This window comes from Ambystoma mexicanum, chromosome 4q, assembly GCF_040938575.1.
Source record: "Ambystoma mexicanum isolate Mex_15411 chromosome 4q, UKY_AmexF1_1, whole genome shotgun sequence".
Taxonomy (NCBI): domain Eukaryota; kingdom Metazoa; phylum Chordata; class Amphibia; order Caudata; family Ambystomatidae; genus Ambystoma; species Ambystoma mexicanum.
The window spans coordinates 412,393,612-412,412,411 of NC_090928.1; the positions used below are offsets into that span (position 1 = coordinate 412,393,612).

General features: G+C 48.0%; 1 protein-coding gene across 2 annotated transcripts in view; it reads right to left on the minus strand.

The window, feature by feature from the left end:
• Positions 1 to 16,432: 16,432 nt before the first annotated feature.
• The window catches only part of LOC138467756 (zinc finger protein 879-like), a 702,003-nt gene continuing 699,635 nt past the window's right edge, over positions 16,433 to 18,800 (minus strand). For both annotated transcript variants that reach the window (XM_069607986.1, XM_069607985.1), the window contains one exon: positions 16,433 to 17,510. In XM_069607986.1, coding sequence (XP_069464087.1) covers positions 16,717 to 17,510 — 794 coding nt within the window. In that variant the 3' untranslated portion in view covers positions 16,433 to 16,716. The remainder of the gene's footprint in view (positions 17,511 to 18,800) is intronic.

Here is an 18,800-nt window from a genome sequence, read left to right on the forward strand (position 1 = left end):
TGTAAAGGAGGGGGATTCAGTGCCAGGCTGATTGGGCCTTCTTGGCTATGTGTTTCTGGAATAAGTTGGCTGCTGTCAATGGAGTAGCCTAAGGATTTTGTGGAGTCCAACAGTTGTGGATGCAATTCTTCGTAGCGCATATCATCGAGCCATTGTTGGACAAGTTTTTAGCCAGTGGGCCGATGAGGATGAAAGCAATCTTGGATGGGTTTACTTTGAGGTAGGCAGTCGACATCCAAGACTGGATGATGGCTAGGTAATCCAGGAGACAAATGATGGCCTGTGCACCAGGGGAGTTGCTAGGTCTGGAAAAGACCCGGGGCTAAACTGATGTCGGAACTGCTGGGACTGGGGGCTAGCTAGTCTTTTGGCTGTAGCTCCTGAGATTCTATCTGGGGCTACAACCAAAAGATCAGGGGCTATAGCCCCCTTAGCCCCCCCTAGCAACGCCCCTGCTGTGCACTATTTACCCTCATGTACAACTGAGTATTTGTAGTGTATTGATGGATGGCTACATTGAGATCTTTGTGGAGAGTTTCCAGAGGCTCCTAGTAAACGTTAAAAAGGATGAGAGGAAGGTGCCATGGGGGACTCCGCAGAAGACCTGGAGTCGGTTAGAGCGCAACAAGTTCATCTGGACAGCTTGGTGTCTGTGCAAGAGGTAGGAGGTTCAAGGTCTCGCGCTCTGAAACACCTGCAGATTAGCACGATGCAAATAAAATATATCATATCATAAGGAGGTAGAGGAGGATGCAGTGGTTGATGGTGTTGAATGTAGTCCGGAAAGTCAAGGTGGACGAGGGGGCATGAATTGCCCTTATCCATGATTTGGAGAGCATCATCCACCACCTGGATGGTGATTGTCACAATGCTACACTTGGGGCGGAACCTAGCTGATAGTCATTTAGCAGGTGAAGTTGTTCGAATTTGGCAAGCAGTTGTGGAGAAACTACTTTTTCAAAGATGTTGCCAATAAACAGGGGAACAGGAATCAACTTGATGTTCGAACAATAAAATCTCTGATTTCAACAAATGTCTCTGGGTTCTTAATCCTCAATCCACAGATCCCTTTCTGTGAGATATATTCTCATTCACTCACAGTCTTTGGAGTTTGAATGTCCCTGCATTTCTATCTTCACTATTTGGTCTGTAGATTCAGGTCATCTGCTTCTCATCCTTGTCTCCTGGTTGATCCCTTCATCTGGGATCCCACAACCCTGTATCCATCTGCACATTCGTCTTGTTCAGCGAGGTTAGGGCTGAGTGAGGTGAAAGCAAGCCACAGTGGTTCCTTTAAGAGGTTAGCCATCTAGGCTCCTCTACAGTTTGAGCCAGGATTCTTCCTCCACCTCCCTTTCTTGAGATCCTGCCTCTATCCCCAACACCTCATTCATGTCCCAATGTCTTGCAATGCTCTTCTTCATAAGGGGACCTTTACTGGGTTAACTTCTCCTTTCACTCTCTCTCTCTTCCTTTTCAAATCCTCATGATGCTGAGGAGTGCGTTGAGCACCGGGTCTGTCAATTGTTTAATGATGGAGGCCGGGATGATATTGTCAGTGTAAGAAGAATGTTTGAGGGATGCAATTGTTTTTAGGAGATCCAAGGGAGAGGCAGAAGAGAATTTGGTCCAGAGGAGCACTGTGCATGCCAGAGTGCAGGGGGCGTTAATGCTGTAGGAGGCTGATTCGATGGTATCTCAGATTTTGTCTACTTTTTCTATATAACTTGTTGATTCCGTTGAATTTTTCCCAAGTTACTGGTACCTCGGTTTCAGGTGAGGGTTTAGTGCAATGCTTTACTTCTTCAGACAGGGATTTCTTCCTGTTAGAGGCTGTGGTGGAGTAGTAAGCTGCTTTGGCCTCAGTAATCAGAATCCTACAGTTGGAGAGGAGAGATTTGAGGTTGGTGAGGTCTCCAGGGTTACAGTTTTTGCACCACTATTTCTAGGGCTTTGATTAAGCATTTGTTGGAGGCAAGCTCGAGGTGTACCAAGGGCCGGATGGTTGGTCTTAGCGCGGCCGGTTTTTAGGGGGGGGCAATGAATGTCCACCAGTTTCATAGCAGAATTGTTGAATAATTGAAGCCGGCGTGGAGCGAAGGCCATTTTCCAAGGCCTGATTCACACTCAGCCGCTCTCCGCTGCTCGCCGATGCTGCCTCTCAGCTCTGACCGACCCTGCATCGCAAGCGTTCAAGGTACGCTTCCTAACGCCTTAGTAAATGCTGGGTCCAGGAGGCTGACCCCACCCAAGGGTGTCAGAGCTGCACCTCTACTAAGCCCCACCCTTGGGGCATACCCACACCCCAGCAGGCTAGCCCACCTGTATGCGCGCACCTTCCCAGTGCTCTTGGCATCTACCACCCATGTCCACCCGCGCCGGAAACCTCTGCCTCAGCATTAGATTCACCAACTAATTTGCTGGCCCAACCCCTCAGCCCCCCCGTCGACACCGTGCTCCACGACACCCTGCTAACCTAACTCTCAGCTCAAAGAAGCACGATGGCACTGCTTGTGCGCATTTACAGGCGGCACACTCCCGCTCCGCTGTAGCAATGCCTGTGCCGACAGAAGCTGACCGAAAGACCTTTCATCTGGCCAGCACTGCGTACAACGCTGCCGGCAATTTATTTATTTGAATTTATAAAGCACGCAAAGCGGCCCGGGGGCATCCTGGCGCTGTTACAGCAGTGCTTACCTAGTTACAAAAAAAATGAGAGGCACACTGCCTTGATTACTGCAACACCCTCTTGGCTGGCACCTCTACAAAAAATATTGAAAAACTCCAAATTGTCCAAAACAATGCTCTCCGGGCGGCCATCGGCATCCCCAGAAGGGACCACATATCAGATGCCAGGAAACAAGGCCACTGGCTCCCCATTAAAGAACGGGTCATTTTCAAAACACTGGCCCTCGCACACAAATGCATCCACAATGCAGCCCCCCCAGTAACTGACACAAAGAATCACAAGGCCACACATAGCTAGACCTACCAGAACCCAATACACCAACCGAATCGCAGTGCCCAAGGTATTGAGAGCACAGGCGGGAGGCTCCAGCTTCCCTTCCATTGCCGCTACCCAATGAAACTCCCTGCCACCCCACCTCAGAGGAATAGGATCCCACCTCATGTCATGTCAACCTCATATACACTGCTTGTTACATTTAGCATTCGTTTGGAAAATGTGCCTTCTCTGCACTATTACCTATGTTATGCTTGTAAATTGTACCTATCTATGTAACCTTAAGATATGCCCCCAGATGCCGTTGGGCAAGGTGCGCTATACAAATAAATAAAATACAAATCCCTAGCCTTCTGCAAAGCAATTGAAACTATTATGTTTGTCTGAACCTGCCACCCCCGCTCTACAGGTCACCCATTGTATATCAATGGTCTGATTGTAACTGCCTCATGTAACTAAACCACCTATAAGTACCTTAAGCTGTACCCATGTAACCTAACTTTGCTACACTGATTGCAACCTGTAAGCAAAGTATGTACCTCATAACTAAGACACATTCTTCTAACAGCGCCTCGATACCTCCGGGCTGCCAGTGCACTCTATAAATGCAAAAAATAAGTTTGCTTCTAGCTCATTGACCGGAAAGGTTTTGAATGAGTGGCATTGAGAGAAGGGGCGTTTATGCTGATCTTTGTGGGCCGTAATCGAGTGGGTGAAACAGTAGTAGGATGGTGGCGTGGTCAGACCAGTGGAGTGGGACAGATGGTGATAAGGCTAGGATGTTGGCTATTTTGTGCGTAGGGTAGAGCACAATTTGCTTAAGGTCCATGGAACCGCTCAGTGAGAAAAGTGTGCTTTGAGTGTGGTTGTCAGCCTCTGACTCTGAGACTCACATGAGTATAAAAGACATAAGGTGACAGAGAGGGAGGGGTGGGAGTTTGGACTTGGAATTATGTGTTGAAGGACAGTGCATGGTAGAGCAGCAAGGAGGAAAGGTGCAGAGACAAAGGGGAGGAGGTGGAGAAGGTGAAGAGGATCGGTAAGGAGGTTGATGAGTGGAGAAGTACAGTGGAGAAGTACAGAAAAAAAGAAGGAAAAAGCAGAGAAAACAGAGGCAGTAAAGAGGAGCAATAAACAGGAGGGGAGAAGATCAGAAAGAGAGAAATAAGCTATAGTGACAGAGATGAATAGAAGTAGCAAGAAGTAGAGTGGGTGATAATCAGGGAGAGAGCGAGAAGCAGGAGAGGAGCAGGTGAAGAGGAGCAATAGGCAGAGGACCAGATTAGAAAGCAAGAGAGAGAGGAGTAGAAGTGAAGAGAAGAAATAAGGAGAAAGAAAGACATTTTAGGAGGGGGAAGGAGAATTGAGAAGGTGGAGAAATGTTGGAACAACTGAAGGAAGGAGGAGAAGGATTAAAAGGAAGTTGAGATTGGAGAAGAAGAGAACACTGACTCCAGAGGAGGAGAGATAAGAGAGAGGGCAAAAAGGTGTGGAGGAAAACCAATTCAGGGCATGGCGGAATGTCGAGAAAGAGAGATGTTAAGTTATAACATTAATTGTCCTCACACTAAGTTGCGTAACTTCAAGTATATTTATTGGTATGGAGAGTTCCCTGCGACTCCCGATTTGGCATCCGTCTTCTTCCCGTGTGATTCTCTCTCATTCTCAAATCACCCGGGAAGAGAACTCTAAACAGAACAACAAACATGAAACCTTCCATTAACTAGTTACATCATAACATCTCCTTCTCCACAGTATTTACAAAGTAAAGAATAACTATATACAAACTAAACAAAAAACATACACACATATATAAGTTCAACTTGGTAAAAAGGATACATGTGAAGATATTCCGCCACAGATGCAGATAGAAATAAATGACAATGATCCAAGCATTTAATGATTTCAATAATAAATAAAATCCTTTTCATTGTTTGGCACTACTCTTCTGGACCTGGTAATACTTGTATCGTCTCTCGACATTCCTGCACAATCCATGGGTTTCCTTGTTAATTCAATATCATTCATAAACACATTGTTCTGGTCCATGCCACTTGGAATGCTACCTCCTTGACCATCCTCTCCCTTTGCCATAATGATATCGTTGCATGACCATCTATTACCATCCTCTAATATTACTGATTTCTTGGAACATCTTACTACCCTTTGTGGAACGCGATATTTGGATTCCCCTTTCATGACGCTCCTGGGTTCCTTTACTCTAACCCAATCTCCTTCCTTAACTTTGCTTTCTTTCACCTGCTTCTGTTTGTCATAATACTTTTTATATTCTTCTTGTTTCTTCCTCACCCTTTTTACAACTTCTTCCATATCAATGTTTTTATTCTTCTTCAATGTTAACCAAGCAGGTCTGAGTCTGTTGGTAGCAATTCTTCCCCTCATAAGGGTAAAAGGTTCCACCTCAGTTACAGAATGTGGAGTGACCTTATACGTGTTTAGCGCCTCTTTAAGTGTCTTTCTCCATGGCAAACTGTTAACAGCCAACTGAATAACATCTTTTATGAAACGGTTCATTCTCTCCACCAAACCATTACTCATAGGATGATATAGTGCCGTGGTGTTGTGTTTGATGGCTCGTTCCTTGAGAAACGATTGTACCTCCTGTGACATGAATTGTGCACCATTGTCTGATATTAATTCTTGATGTTCGCCTTCCCTGTTAAAGATTTCCTCCAGGAACTTCTTTACCTTCATAGCCAAAACTGACTCTTCGATAATGCCACACTCCACCCATTTTGACATATAGTCAACCAAAACAATAAAGAAAATCTTTTGTGGTTCCAATATCTCATATGGGCCAGCAATATCGATGGCTACTTTAGTCCACACTGAATCCGGTATTGTTACTGGCTGTAGAGGTGTGGCTCTGGTGACTTTTCCTTTGTCACTCACTGCACACGCAGAGCAATCCTTTACTATTGTTTGTAAGTCGCTCCACATGTTGGGCCACCAAAATGTCTCTCTTACTCTTCTTTTAGTTAGACTCCTCCCAATATGTCCTTCATGCGCAATTTCCATTATTCTTACCCTTACGTTCGTGGGTCGAACAATGCGGTCACCACGATATATACAAACTCCATCACATGACAGTTCATCCTTCATCTTTTCCCAGGATTCAATACTTTCAGCCACGTCTCGCCAGCCACTCTCCAACGCTCTCCTTAAAAGTCTTTGTTCTACATCTAAATTTGTGGCTTCAACCCATTCCTCCTTACTGAAACTAGGATGTATTTGCGCTATTACACACTCAGTATCTTCCTCGTACTCATCCAGATCGTCATCTTCTGAACTACATGGCAAATGGGAGAAGCAATCAGCAACCATGTTTGTTCTTCCTGGAGTATATTTGATGGTCACATTATATTGCATAATAATTAATATCCACCTTCTGATACGTGGAGATATTAAATGTGGATTCTTTGGATTCAAGACATGAATAAGGGGTTTGTGATCTGTCTTAAGTTCAATGGGGGCTCCCCAAACAAGTCCTTTGAAATGCTCTAGTATCCATTTATCAGCTAAGGCCTCCTTCTCAATGGTGGAGTAATTCTTCTCAGCCCACTTCAATGTCCTGGAGGCAAAAGCAATCGGTACAACATTTCCATCCTGTACTTGTTCTAGAACACCTCCCAGTCCTATGTTGCTTGCATCCAGAGATAAAATAGTTTTTGCACTGTAGTCGAACATTTTTAGAGCAGGTGCTTTGTTTATCAACATCTTGATTGACATCAATTCATCCTTGCATTCTTCCGACCATTCAAATTTTACTCCTTTTGTCATTAGACTTCTCATTTGGGTCGTTCTATCCGCATAATGGTCAATGAACTTTGAATAATATTCAGTAAGACCCAACAAACTCCTCAATTGGTCCTTATTGGATGGATCAGGAAGCTTGAGTATTGTGTTTACCAAAGTCTCTTTAGGTTTAATCCCTTCGGCATTGATGCTATGACCAAGGTAGGTCACTTCTCTTTTCTTTATCTTACACTTCTCAATTTTCAAGGTGAGACCTTTTTGTTGTATAATTTGCAAAACTCCTAGAAGCTTGGCATCGTGATCTTCCTCTGACATCGCGGATACTAAAATATCGTCCTGGAAATAATGTACTCCTGGCAACCCTTCAAATAGATGCTGCATCAGTCTCTGGAAAACGGCATCCGCTGATGCCAAACCGAATGGCATCCTCTTAAATCTGAATGCACCTAGTGGCGTTATAAACGATGTAAGATGCCTGGATTCTTCTTCTAGGACCACCTGATAGTACGCGGAGGATAAGTCTAACGTGGTAAAATACTTCACAGGCTCCATGGTGGTGAGCATCTCTCCAATGTTGGGTAAAGGATGTCGATCTATCCATATGTTATTATTGAGATCTCTCAGATCTACACACATCCGAATTGACCCATCTGGTTTCCTTACAATCACAATGGGAGAAAGCCACTCCGAGCTCTCTATAGGCTCAATGATGTCCTGGGAGCACAATTTCTCTAGCTCCTTTTTCAGTGCTTCACTCGTGCCAATTGGTATGTTCCTCACCTTATGTACCACTGGCCTGGCCCCTCTTTTGATTATTATACGGTGCCGGAAACCTTTGAGAACGCCGATATTGTCATTGAAAACTTTGGGAAAACTTTGAGCCAATGTTGTAGCAGAATCACAACAATTATCCACCACACTCAAAATATGTGTATTCTCACCCGGATGAATTGTAATCCTCAATGCTGCTTGCTCTCACCAACCAACTATTGCAAATCCATCTTGGGCCACATACATCTTGCAATATGTCTGTCTTCCTTCAAAGTCTAGATGAACCCAAACATATCCTATAATAGTAATTGGAGATTTACCATAGCCAGTTGCTCTGATTTTAGTTACATGCAGATCTTCCATCTTCCTCTTCAGTGTTCCCAGATATGTTCCTTTATCCACTATCGTATAAGGAGACCCTGTATCAACCATGACTCGCAGCACAACTCCATCAATAGTCATATGCACCCATGGACCCACTGCTCCTTGGCTCGCCGTGAAGGCCAGAATTTGCACTTCCTCTTCAAATTCACTTGTTATTGCTACCACATCATTAGAGCCAAAAGTTTCTTCAACAACCCTCACACCAGCGGTAGCACCTCTACCCACTTGGGAGAAGTTCCTGTTAACACTTCCACATGTGTTAAATCTGCCTCTCCCTCTGGGACTTTTAGGCCACATCTGAAACATTCAGCCATTGTTGCTGGACAGTCCTTATCAGGATTGGCATGTTTGTACCATCCACATTTGTGGCATTTGTTTTGTGACTTGAACAACACTTCCCTGTTTTGCCTGGAGTTCATTCCAAAGTCTGATCTGACAATTCTCTTCACCATTGCAACTAAGGCCTCTTCATGCTTAGACACCTCCCCCTCATGTACAGCTTGAACTGACTTGACATCAAAACTTTCTTGTTTGCTCTGCACTTCTCTCATACACTTCTCACCTAATTCAATAGACCTAGCCAGTTCCAATGCCTGTTCCAACGTTGGATTTTTTGCCTGCCAAAGTCTCTGTTGGATCTGGGAGTCGGCCACATGCAAAACAAGTTGGTCTGTCAGATATTCATCCGCCACACCTGTGAATTCGAAAGTAGATATGAGACCTCTTAAAGTGGCAATATATGCATCAACAGATTCATTCTTGAGTTGTTTTCTGGAAAAAATCTGTATCTTTCCAAAACTATGTTTGTCTTATTACCAAAATGCTTGCCAAGTTTTAGTAATGCAGTCTCATATTTCCTGGAGCCACTTGCTGAATATCCAGACCCTTCTTCCGTGTCATTAACATCTGGCAAAGTCCTGAATATTCTTAAGGCCTCTGCACCCACACAGTTGAGCAGGGTGGCCTCCTTGAGATCATCATTGTATTTTGCACCACCAATAGCCCTCAGGTAAACTTGAAAATTGTCTAACCATTGTTCCCATGAACATATAGGACTGCCAGGCTGCGCCAACTGAAGGAACCCTTTACAATATAAAGCAAATTAGCTTTGTTGTCTGGTAACACACTGAATGTTCACGTGTAGTTATATATCCTTGTGTGTTATTGTTCCATGAAAAAAAATCATTTTTTTCCTTTTCTTTTCTGTTTTTTTTTTTTATATGACAATCCCTTTTTATGCACTAGGCGCCAGAACATATGTGTCTGTATATCAAACACTTGCCGTGACAATATAATCCTCAACGTGTCCACTCGACTTGAAGATTGCTAAAATGCAGTCATTGAACGGATATTCACAAATCACTACGTCTGTTCTGAGCTCTGTTCATGCGCTGTGTCTATTCATCTGTTATAGAAGGCTCACGTTCAGTTTTTCCGCGTACAACATGCACGCTGGATTTATTGCAATAATGTATCCGTTAGTGTAATCCTCTGTACATCATTGTCATGGCAACCAGCACCCAACATGGCCGCACGTAGAGCACGTCGTCAGGTGCTTTACTCCACTGCCTCAACGTAGACGTCACCAGCACGCTCGTTCAGTCTAAGTTTACGAGAAGTCCCCTCGCCGTGATGAGGCTCGCGCAGCATTAAAATCATGCAGTCCGCGATATGGTAACGGAAAGTGAAACTTGACATCCCCACTCCACATGGCGCAGTAGCTTTTGCCCTTAATGTCCGTACCTTTCACTTAAAGCGTAGTCTGTGGATTGTTGGGTTCTGGCCATCTGTAGGCTTTTATCTTACTATCCGCTCTGCCCAGTCATGCAGCTTGTCAGGGAACTCTCCTACGCTGCAGTTAGACGGCCACCTTCGTCGCCACTTGTTAAGTTATAACATTAATTGACCTCACACGAAGTTGGGTAACTTAAAGTATATTTATTGGTATGGAGAGTTCCCAGTGACTCCCGATTTGGCAACCGTCTTCTTCCCTGTTGGGGGTCTGTCCTTGGCCTCCCAGGCGTGCCCGTGAGCCCCCAACCCAACAGAGCTCACACTCACACGTCCGTCAGGTTCGGGCTCCCCGGTCGCTCTCCCGCTTCCGGGAACGCCCCGTTTATTTAAGCCGCACGCGGCGACGTGCAACGTCACGTCGCCGCGTGCGCAGCCCTTACGGGGCAACGCCACACTCCTCCTTTTTCAGGAAGACACACAATTATGTTATTAGTTAAACACAACATATCACACAACAAACAACTTGCCCATCCTGGACCCAGGCCCCTTTAATGTCAGCCACCCTCACCCCGGACGACTCTCCAACTGTCCCAACACATACTCACTGAGGTAAGCGGGTTTCCCTCGCCCAGTCCTCTGGGGGTACCTCCCGCTCACCTCCGGCACCGGCAGTCCATCAACAGTAGCCTCCCGACACGGAGAGGCCAGGACACCGAGAGGGGGCCCATCTTTCTCAGGGATCTCGGCGACACCAGGGTCCAGAGGAGGTTCAGTTCTCGAGTCCCCCAGCTTCTTGAAGAAGTTACGGGTGACAGCCGTTCGCCCATCGGAGGCCGTCACCATTGACCCCTTCACGGCGACCACATCCAGGGGCGCTGGTTCATAAGGTAGGGACAACTTCCCGTGAGGATGGCGGTTCCGGATGAGCACGTTCTCTTGGCTGATCCTGGCCAGTCGGTCGGTCTCAACCTGCTGGTCGTTGATAATCCCGGGTTCTCTCTCCTGTACCTCCGGCAGTAGACCCTGGGGGCATCGCCGGAACAGCACTTCCGCCGGGGCGACACCAGTGGAGGCATGTGGGGTGGTGCAATACACTCTCAGGAATTGATACAATGCCCGTTGGAGGGGCTGGTCTTGTCCTTGCGCAATCCGAAATGTCTTGTTTAGTGTTCGCAACAGTCTTTCTGCATCGCCGTTGGCCCGAGGCCACAGCGGGGATATCTTTCGATGTTGAACTGCACAGCTGGCCAGGAACTCTGAGAAGCGTTCGCTTTGAAATGGCGACCCATTGTCCGAGCACAGCGTCAGGGGAAATCCGTGGGTTGCAAAGATCTTTTCCACGCCTACTACCACATGCTCGAATGCCACCGATTCCACAAACTCCACTTCGGGGTACCGGGAGTACTCATCGACTATGGCCAGAAAATGGGTGCCCACGGACGTGGACCCAAAGTCCGCATGCACGACCTCCCAGGGCCTGGTCCCTCGAGGCATTGCTTCGATAGCCGGTTCCCTCTGCACCGGGGAGGCTGCCTGGCACCATACACAGGCTGCCACAAAGTCATCGACCCTTTTCTCCAGCTCCGGGAACCAGACCTTCATCCGCAGCCTCGCCTTCGTCTTGGCAGCACCCTGATGTCCGTGATGGGCCAAAGCGATCACCACACCCACTTTGGAGTGGGGGACCACTATGCGATCCCCCCGGAGCAGGAGCCCCGACTCCGAGAAAGACAGCTCATCTTTCACCTTCCACAGCTGTTCAAGGGCGGTCTTCGCCTCATGGGTCCGCCCTGCGAGAGCTTCCAAGACGAGCTTCCAGGAACCGCTCTGCATCGACTGCTTCAGTATCTGGAAGCACCCATCCTCGGCCGCCGCAGCCTCCAGCTCCGACAGGGGCAGTGCATTTGGTGTTGCTCCCTCCACCACCATCCGGACATGGTCGCCCGCTTCTTCTGCGCAGGTGTCTCCCACCACTCCCCCACGCACTCCGGGATGACAGGAAAGGAAGTCCGCTGCATTGTTGGCACCTGGCCGGTATACCAGCGTGACCCCGTACTCAAGCAATGCGAGCATCCATCTCTCAATTCTGGCAGGGGGCTTTGATGACGAGCCCGCCAGAATCGGGAGCAGGGGTTTATGATCAGTCACCACAGTCACCGGGCGCCCCAGCACATAGAGGCGAAAATGTCGGCATCCCCACAAGACCGCCAGGGCCTCCCTCTCGATCTGGGAGTACCGCTGCTCCGTTTCCGAGAGCGCCTTGCTGGAGTATGCTACGGGCCGGAGGTTTCCATCCCGGTCCACCTGGGTCAGGACCGCCCCCAGGCCAAACGGACTGGCGTCGACCACAATCTCCGAGGGTAGCGCCAGGTCGAAGAACGCCATGGTGTCTTCCGTTGTTAGGGCGCTCTTGATGTCCTCGAACGCCGACTGTTCCAGTGGACCCCAGTGCCAGGCAGTCTCTTTCTTGGTAAGAGCTCTGAGCGGCCCAGACCTCGAGGCCAGGTTTTGGATGAAGCGACCACAGTAGGTCACCATGCCCAGAAAACTTCTCACTTCCGACACGGATTCCGGGGGCTGTGCACTCTTTATGTCCTGAACCTTCCGCGGGTCGGGTGACACCCCTCCCTCCTTGAACACGAACCCAAAGAATTCTATTGATGGGTGCAGGAATTCGCACTTGTCCCTATGGAGGGTGAGGCCCAATGACTGTAGTCTCTCGAAGGTTTTGGCCAGGCGCTTCAGGTGGATCACCTCCGTGTTGGCAAACACCAAAATGTCATCACTGATGTTGAGTACCCCTTCAAGATCAGCAAGTGCACCCCGGATAATGTTCTGAAACACTTCGGCAGCCGACGATACCCCAAAGCTCAACCTCTTGTACCTGCAGAGTCCCCGGTGGGTGGTGAATGTAGTAATGTACCGGGACTCCGGATGGAGGACAACTTGATGGTACCCTGCTCTGAGGTCGAGTTTGGAGAAGAATCTGGCCCCCTGTACCTCAGCAATTATGTCATCGATGGTCGGGGTCAGGTGTCGCTCCCTTTTTATGGCCTTGTTGGGTAGCCTCATATCCACACAGATGCGAACGGAGTCCGGCTGCTTTGGTTTCCTGGCCACGACAATGGGGGACACCCATGGTGTTGGGCCTTCCACTTTCTCGATGATGTCCAAGGCCACCAGGTTGTCCAGTTCTTTGTCGACTTGCTCCCTCAGATGAAAAGGAACTCTCCGGTGTTTCAGGGCAATTGGTTGTACTGAGTCGTCAATGTGTAGCCGGACTGGATCACCGGTCATTCTCCCAATGCCGTTGAACAGGGCTGCGTACTTGTCCAGTAGATCGTTGATATCTTCCAGGTATACTGATTACGCAAAACTCACTATCCCGAGTGCCTCCGCAGCCGCACAGCTCAGCAGGGTGTTGTTGCTTATGGGGGTCACATAGAACCGGGCTCTGATCTTCGAGCCTTCATGCTCCACCTTCGCCACGAACGCTCCGTCCAGCGGTATGGGCTCGAGTCCACCGAAGGCGAAGATGCGAGCTCTTGGCACAGCCAGGTTCGGTAATGGGTCAAGAGCGTCATAATGTCCCCTCGCCATAACATTGACCGATGCCCCTGTGTCCACCAGCACGGGAACAGGCGAGCGGTTCACCTCCATCACGCACCTTGGCTGTCTCCTGCTTTTGCCTTTCAGGATCCCCATGCTTGAGACGAAGAAGATGTTTTCCTCCTCCTCTACTTCAGCCTCCTCTGCCTGAGCCTCCTCTTCCACTTGATCCACCTGGACCACGTTGGATGGCCGGGTTTGGCGCGGAGTCCAGATTCGGGCCGGACCTCTGGGTACCATGACAGGTAGAGCCGACTTGCACACTCTCGAGAAGTGATCCGGCAGTCCACATCGGCCACATGTTCTTCCTGCGGCTGGGCACTCTGTGGGGTGGGGGCGGTCATAGCCACATTTCTGACATGACTCCCCCGATCTTCCTGCCCTGTCTCGGGGGGCTCCACCAGACCTTCTTGTTCCTCTGCCGCCCCGCCACACAGCGCACACCTCTTCGGCCTTGATCGAGCGTGAACCCGCTTCCATCTTGTTTGCCCGTGCCTCAGCCACTTCGTGACATCGACCCAGTTCTAGTATACGGGGCAGAGTGATTCCCGGCTCTCTGAGGACCTGTCTCCTCAGTTTGCCGGAGGAGCATGCTTGGATCAGCATTGTCCGTATCATGTCCTCCGCGTCCCCTCACGCGCACCCTTGGGAAAGGCGGCGTAGGCGGCCGTAAAACGTGTCCAGGGTCTCATCATCCTTCTGCTTGGCCGACAGCATCACGAATCTCTCAAAGTCCACGTTGGCAAGTGGAAGGAAGTGTGCGAGGAGAGCCGCTTTCGCCTCACCATAGGTCTGGTCCACGGGAGTCAGCGACTCGAAGATCTCCTGAACCGCGGCTCCCGCCGAGTACAGCATGGTGGCTACCATGCTGTCATTGTCATCCACTCGAGCAGCCCTGAAGTACATGTCCAGGCGGGCCACCCACCTCTTCCATCGGGGCCACAGACTGGACGGGGGGCCCGTAGGATCGAATTCTGGTATCGGTTGCAGGGCCGCCTGGGCTCTAGCTTTAGCCATAATGGGGGGCCCTTGTGGAGCGACAGGCTGTGCCCTTAGTGGTGCCTGTGGTGCAGGCCCCTGATTCCCCGGTGGCAGCGGTTGCAGAGCTGCAGGCTGGGCCGCCTGACCTTCGTCCTGAGATTCTTCCCCAGGATCCGCGGTGTCACCGTCCTGGTCGCTGTCGGACATGGGACTGCGCGCACAGGCACCCCACTACCAGACCTGGGGCCGCAACTCAGATTCCCACCATCACCATGCGGAAGGGTGCACCCCCGTGCCACACACAGCCTGGTGCAAACACACAAAGAACTTCCAAAACGGCCACCACCTCGTGATGATGAAGAGGATCAAAAAGAGTGTCCTGATGATGAAGGGGCGAGGAAGTGCCTTGTTGCCACCTTGCAGCAAAGCACTGCCGTATAGAAGTCCCAAAAATTGAGCCACGTAGATGGACTGGATTAAGCAGGCCCTACCATATTAGTCCTTATCCTGGCTTACACTCGACTTAACAGTCCTAAAATCTGATGAAAACACACAAATTGGGTATGGGCGTGCAGGTCATGCACTCAGCAACCACAAAATCCCAAAATTAGACCCGGATCACCTTCTCGGTCCGAACCGGAGCTCCGAGAAGTTCCGCGGCCTCGTATGCAAAATGGCCGCCAGCCGCGTGTGCTGTCCGCAGCCACGGCATGAAACGAAACGTCCGTGAACGTTCCGATCGTTTGAAAAAATTCCGGACGCCTTTCACCGCCGGGCCCGGGCCTCCGACATCACTCGTCACCACTGTTGGGGGTCTGTCCTTGGCCCCCCAGGCGTGCCCGTGAGCCCACAACCCAACAGAGCTCACACTCACACGTCCGTCAGGTTCGGGCTCCCCGGTCGCTCTCCCGCTTCCGGGAACGCCCTGTTTATTTAAGCCGCACGCGGCGACGTGCAACGTCACGTCGCCGCGTGCGCAGCCCTTACGGGGCAACGCCACACTCCCGTCTGATTCTCTCTCATTCTCGAATCACCCGGGAAGAGGACTCTAAACAGAACAACAAACATGAAACGTTCCATTAACTAGTTACATTATAACAAGAGACAATCACAAAAAAGAAAGTGTCCCAAATGGGTGGACACTTGCGTCGCCTGAGCACCTCATATACTGACACCTCATATACTGACAGTATAATCAGTCAAATATTATTAAGGTTCAGAAATCTTGTCTTCTATGGTTTACATGCTAATGATATATATTCCAATTCATGAGATCAACTTTGCCATCTGCCATCTTGGAGTCATGTGGCCCTTCCATAAAAGCCGCCTGACTCCAGGACAGCACTAACAGGGCATGCCGCTGCTTAAGTCCTCTGTCTGCAGAATCTCTTGACTCACTGAACTTACCTCAAGTTTTTCCGTCTGTGCGAGGGGCTGACTAATTGTGCATATGGAAGCTAAGTTTGCACACGCGTCTTCTGCTTTCATCTGGCATTTGCTGATGTTGACATTCTTAGTACCCGTAACCTCGACTAAAAGCAGAATTATATATGCTTCACAGGTTTCACTACTCTGCTGATATGCCATATTTCATAGACATGATGGGAGTCCTTGGCACATGCATCAAGGGAGGGGCAAAGGACCTGCAGAATCAACATAATTCCCCTCTCGGGCCACCATCGCAGAGCGGGCTGAGGTTCCCAACTGCCAGGGTCTTGCCTTCCACATCACCTAGCATCCCAAATGTGACCTCATCATCGTCCGCTTAGTGAATTGATGTATGTGCTCTATACTATGGAGAAGACCTATTCATACAAGAGGCCAAGAAGTCATAATGCCTACATTATCTTGTTCTGATGACCAGATTGCTGGGGGCCCAGATGATGCAATAACTAGGTAAGCAGAACTGCTGATAGGTTTTTCCTGAATCTCCACCCTCCCCCATTGGTGCTCTCCAGCAACTGTTAGGGTGCCTCTAGACTTGTAAAACACAGACAAAAAAGAAATGCTTGCTCCTAAAGGTTCCATTTACAGAAGAATCCCAAATTCAAAAGAGTCACTGAACAGGAGCTTGGACTAGCCTTATAAATCTATAACTGTGAAAGGAAAAAAGGGAACCCTCATTGAAAAACAATGCTGCAGTAGGATTACTCTATTTCAACACTTTTGCTATACAAACAATTTCTTTGTGTGCAGGGTAAGCCATACTGCACCTTTGATAATGTGATTTTATTAGTGCTTAATTCATTGTTCATCATTACTGTAAACTCCAGGTAACCTGAGGGCACCTGAAAATCAGTCTCTCTGTGCATGGATCAGATTAGTCACTGAAAACCATTCTGCACTCCCGCAGTCAGCATCTCTGTTGCATACACACAATGGCACGAGTTAAGCAGATTCCAGAATCAAAATCTGTTAGAAAGCAGTGATGCATGTTGGTTGTCATGTTACGGAACCGCCTTGTTGACCTGGTGAAACTGCCCCATCTTTATTGGTTCTCAAGAGTTCACTCTAGTGTGTATCTGTTGATGTCGCTTTAGGGTTGATGAGTCAATGAACCGCCTCTCACAAACGCAACAAATGTAGGGTTTTTCGCCAGTGTGCATTCGCTGATGTTTGATACGGTGAGACACTTGTCTGAAACTCTTGCCACATTTGTTACAAGTATATGGCTTCTCACCAGTGTGTAGTCGCTGATGGATCACCAAAGCATGGGATTCTCTGAAAGTCTTCCCACATTCAGAACATGTGTATGGTCTCTCACCAGTATGTATTCGCTGATGTCTCATTAGTGCTTGTGACTTTCTGAAACTTTTCCCACAGTCATAGCATATGTAGGTTCTATCTGCCATTTGTTCTATTGTATGTTTGCTGAAATTGGTCGATTGGGAGAGAACATTCTCGCATGCACTACACATATTTTTCTGCTCCTCCAAGCTTGAAGACTGGTTGAAAACATTTCCGCACTGACTACATATGCACATTTTTAATGTCGAATGCAATACTTCATGTGGGCTTGCAAGTGTTGACTCATCAAAACTCTTCCCACCTTCAGTCCAGGCAGTTGTTTTTTGTGCTCTAGGGTTCTCCTGATGTTTCACCAAGGTTGATCCTTGATTGAACCTGCTGTCATATTCAGGGAATACATATGCATTCCGGCCTGGGTAAATGATGGGATGATTAAGAAAATCTACTTTCTGATTGAAGGTTGTCCCAAATTCATTACACTCGTACATTCGTTCCCAGTTGCTGGACTCCTGATGTTTGGCAGAATGAATGGATTTGTTGATGCCTTAGGGCGAGACAAAAAATACATAATTGCATACAATTAATATATTTAAATGCACCATAGGTATTACAAACATATGTAAAAAAAATGTTCAGATATAAGCTTATAACCAAGGGTAACATTCACTAACCATCAGTCATATAAGCCACAATTGCATGAAGATATTTGGAGCATGTACACACAAGAGCCAGAACGATGATTTACAAAAGTGTTAAATGGCAAAACTATTAAAAACATTTGTTTTTCCAGAGCTGGAATCAATAATGGGCATACTCGTTTACAAACAAAAAATGTGTTCTCCGGAACAAATGACAGCCATACATCATTCGGTACAAAGGGCTTTGCTGGAATTGACAATTCCAATCCACAACTAAATCTGCAAGCAGTATCTTTGGCTGGTTAAAAATGCAGCTAATACATCATATGTTTCAGATAATAATGTATCGAAATTCGAGAGTCAGATACAACTACAGTAAATGTAGGGGTTGGCCATGCGTATTGTGGGATGTGAGAAAGGTGGCAGACTTCATGTGCTTCATGTGTATGTGACTTGCATTACATACGGTACTTTCTTTAGCAAGTTGTGACTTTTGTGTACTGCCACCTTACCCTTAGAAAGGAAGATGAAAAGAGAAATAAAAAGTGACCATGGAACATGAGGACAAGCTAAGTATTGCTCTGAGGGGTGGAGGGGTACAGAATGTTGTGAGGATTGTAGAGGGCATGGGAAGAGAGGAGGTTGTTCAAGAAGCAGAGGGAGAAGAGATCAACAAGGAGTATTTAGTAATCCGAAGAAGGATGCAAAATCTGAAGAGGTTATAAAAAAAGTTGGCACACAGAAAAGATTGTCAGGGTGGTGCCAGCAGCAATGGGGTTGTGTCATGGATGGGGTAACTTCATTGTCTCACAGTGGGAACTTGCTTAGTTCCTGTGCCCTCTCCTTCCATCTGAGAGTCAGTCCCGTGGACAAGTTGTGAAGAACAGCTCCTTCCTTCGATGTTCTCTAGTGGTGCTATCCCCTTAATGTAGAGGCACCAGAGAATTATGCTGAAGAGCTTGAATAACCACTGTCTCTTGTTGCAACAGACATTTTCCGTATGGTAGTCATTGGTGCCAGCACAGAGCAAGATCCCATTGTGACTCCATTCTCTGCCTGCCAAAACATGATATTGTGTATCAACACAACCAACTATTTGGTGCACTTTGCCTGAAGGGCTGTACCATTGTGGGGTGTCTGGCTGGAATATACCTAACACGAATAATGCACTACTATGTGGAGCAACACCAAGAATG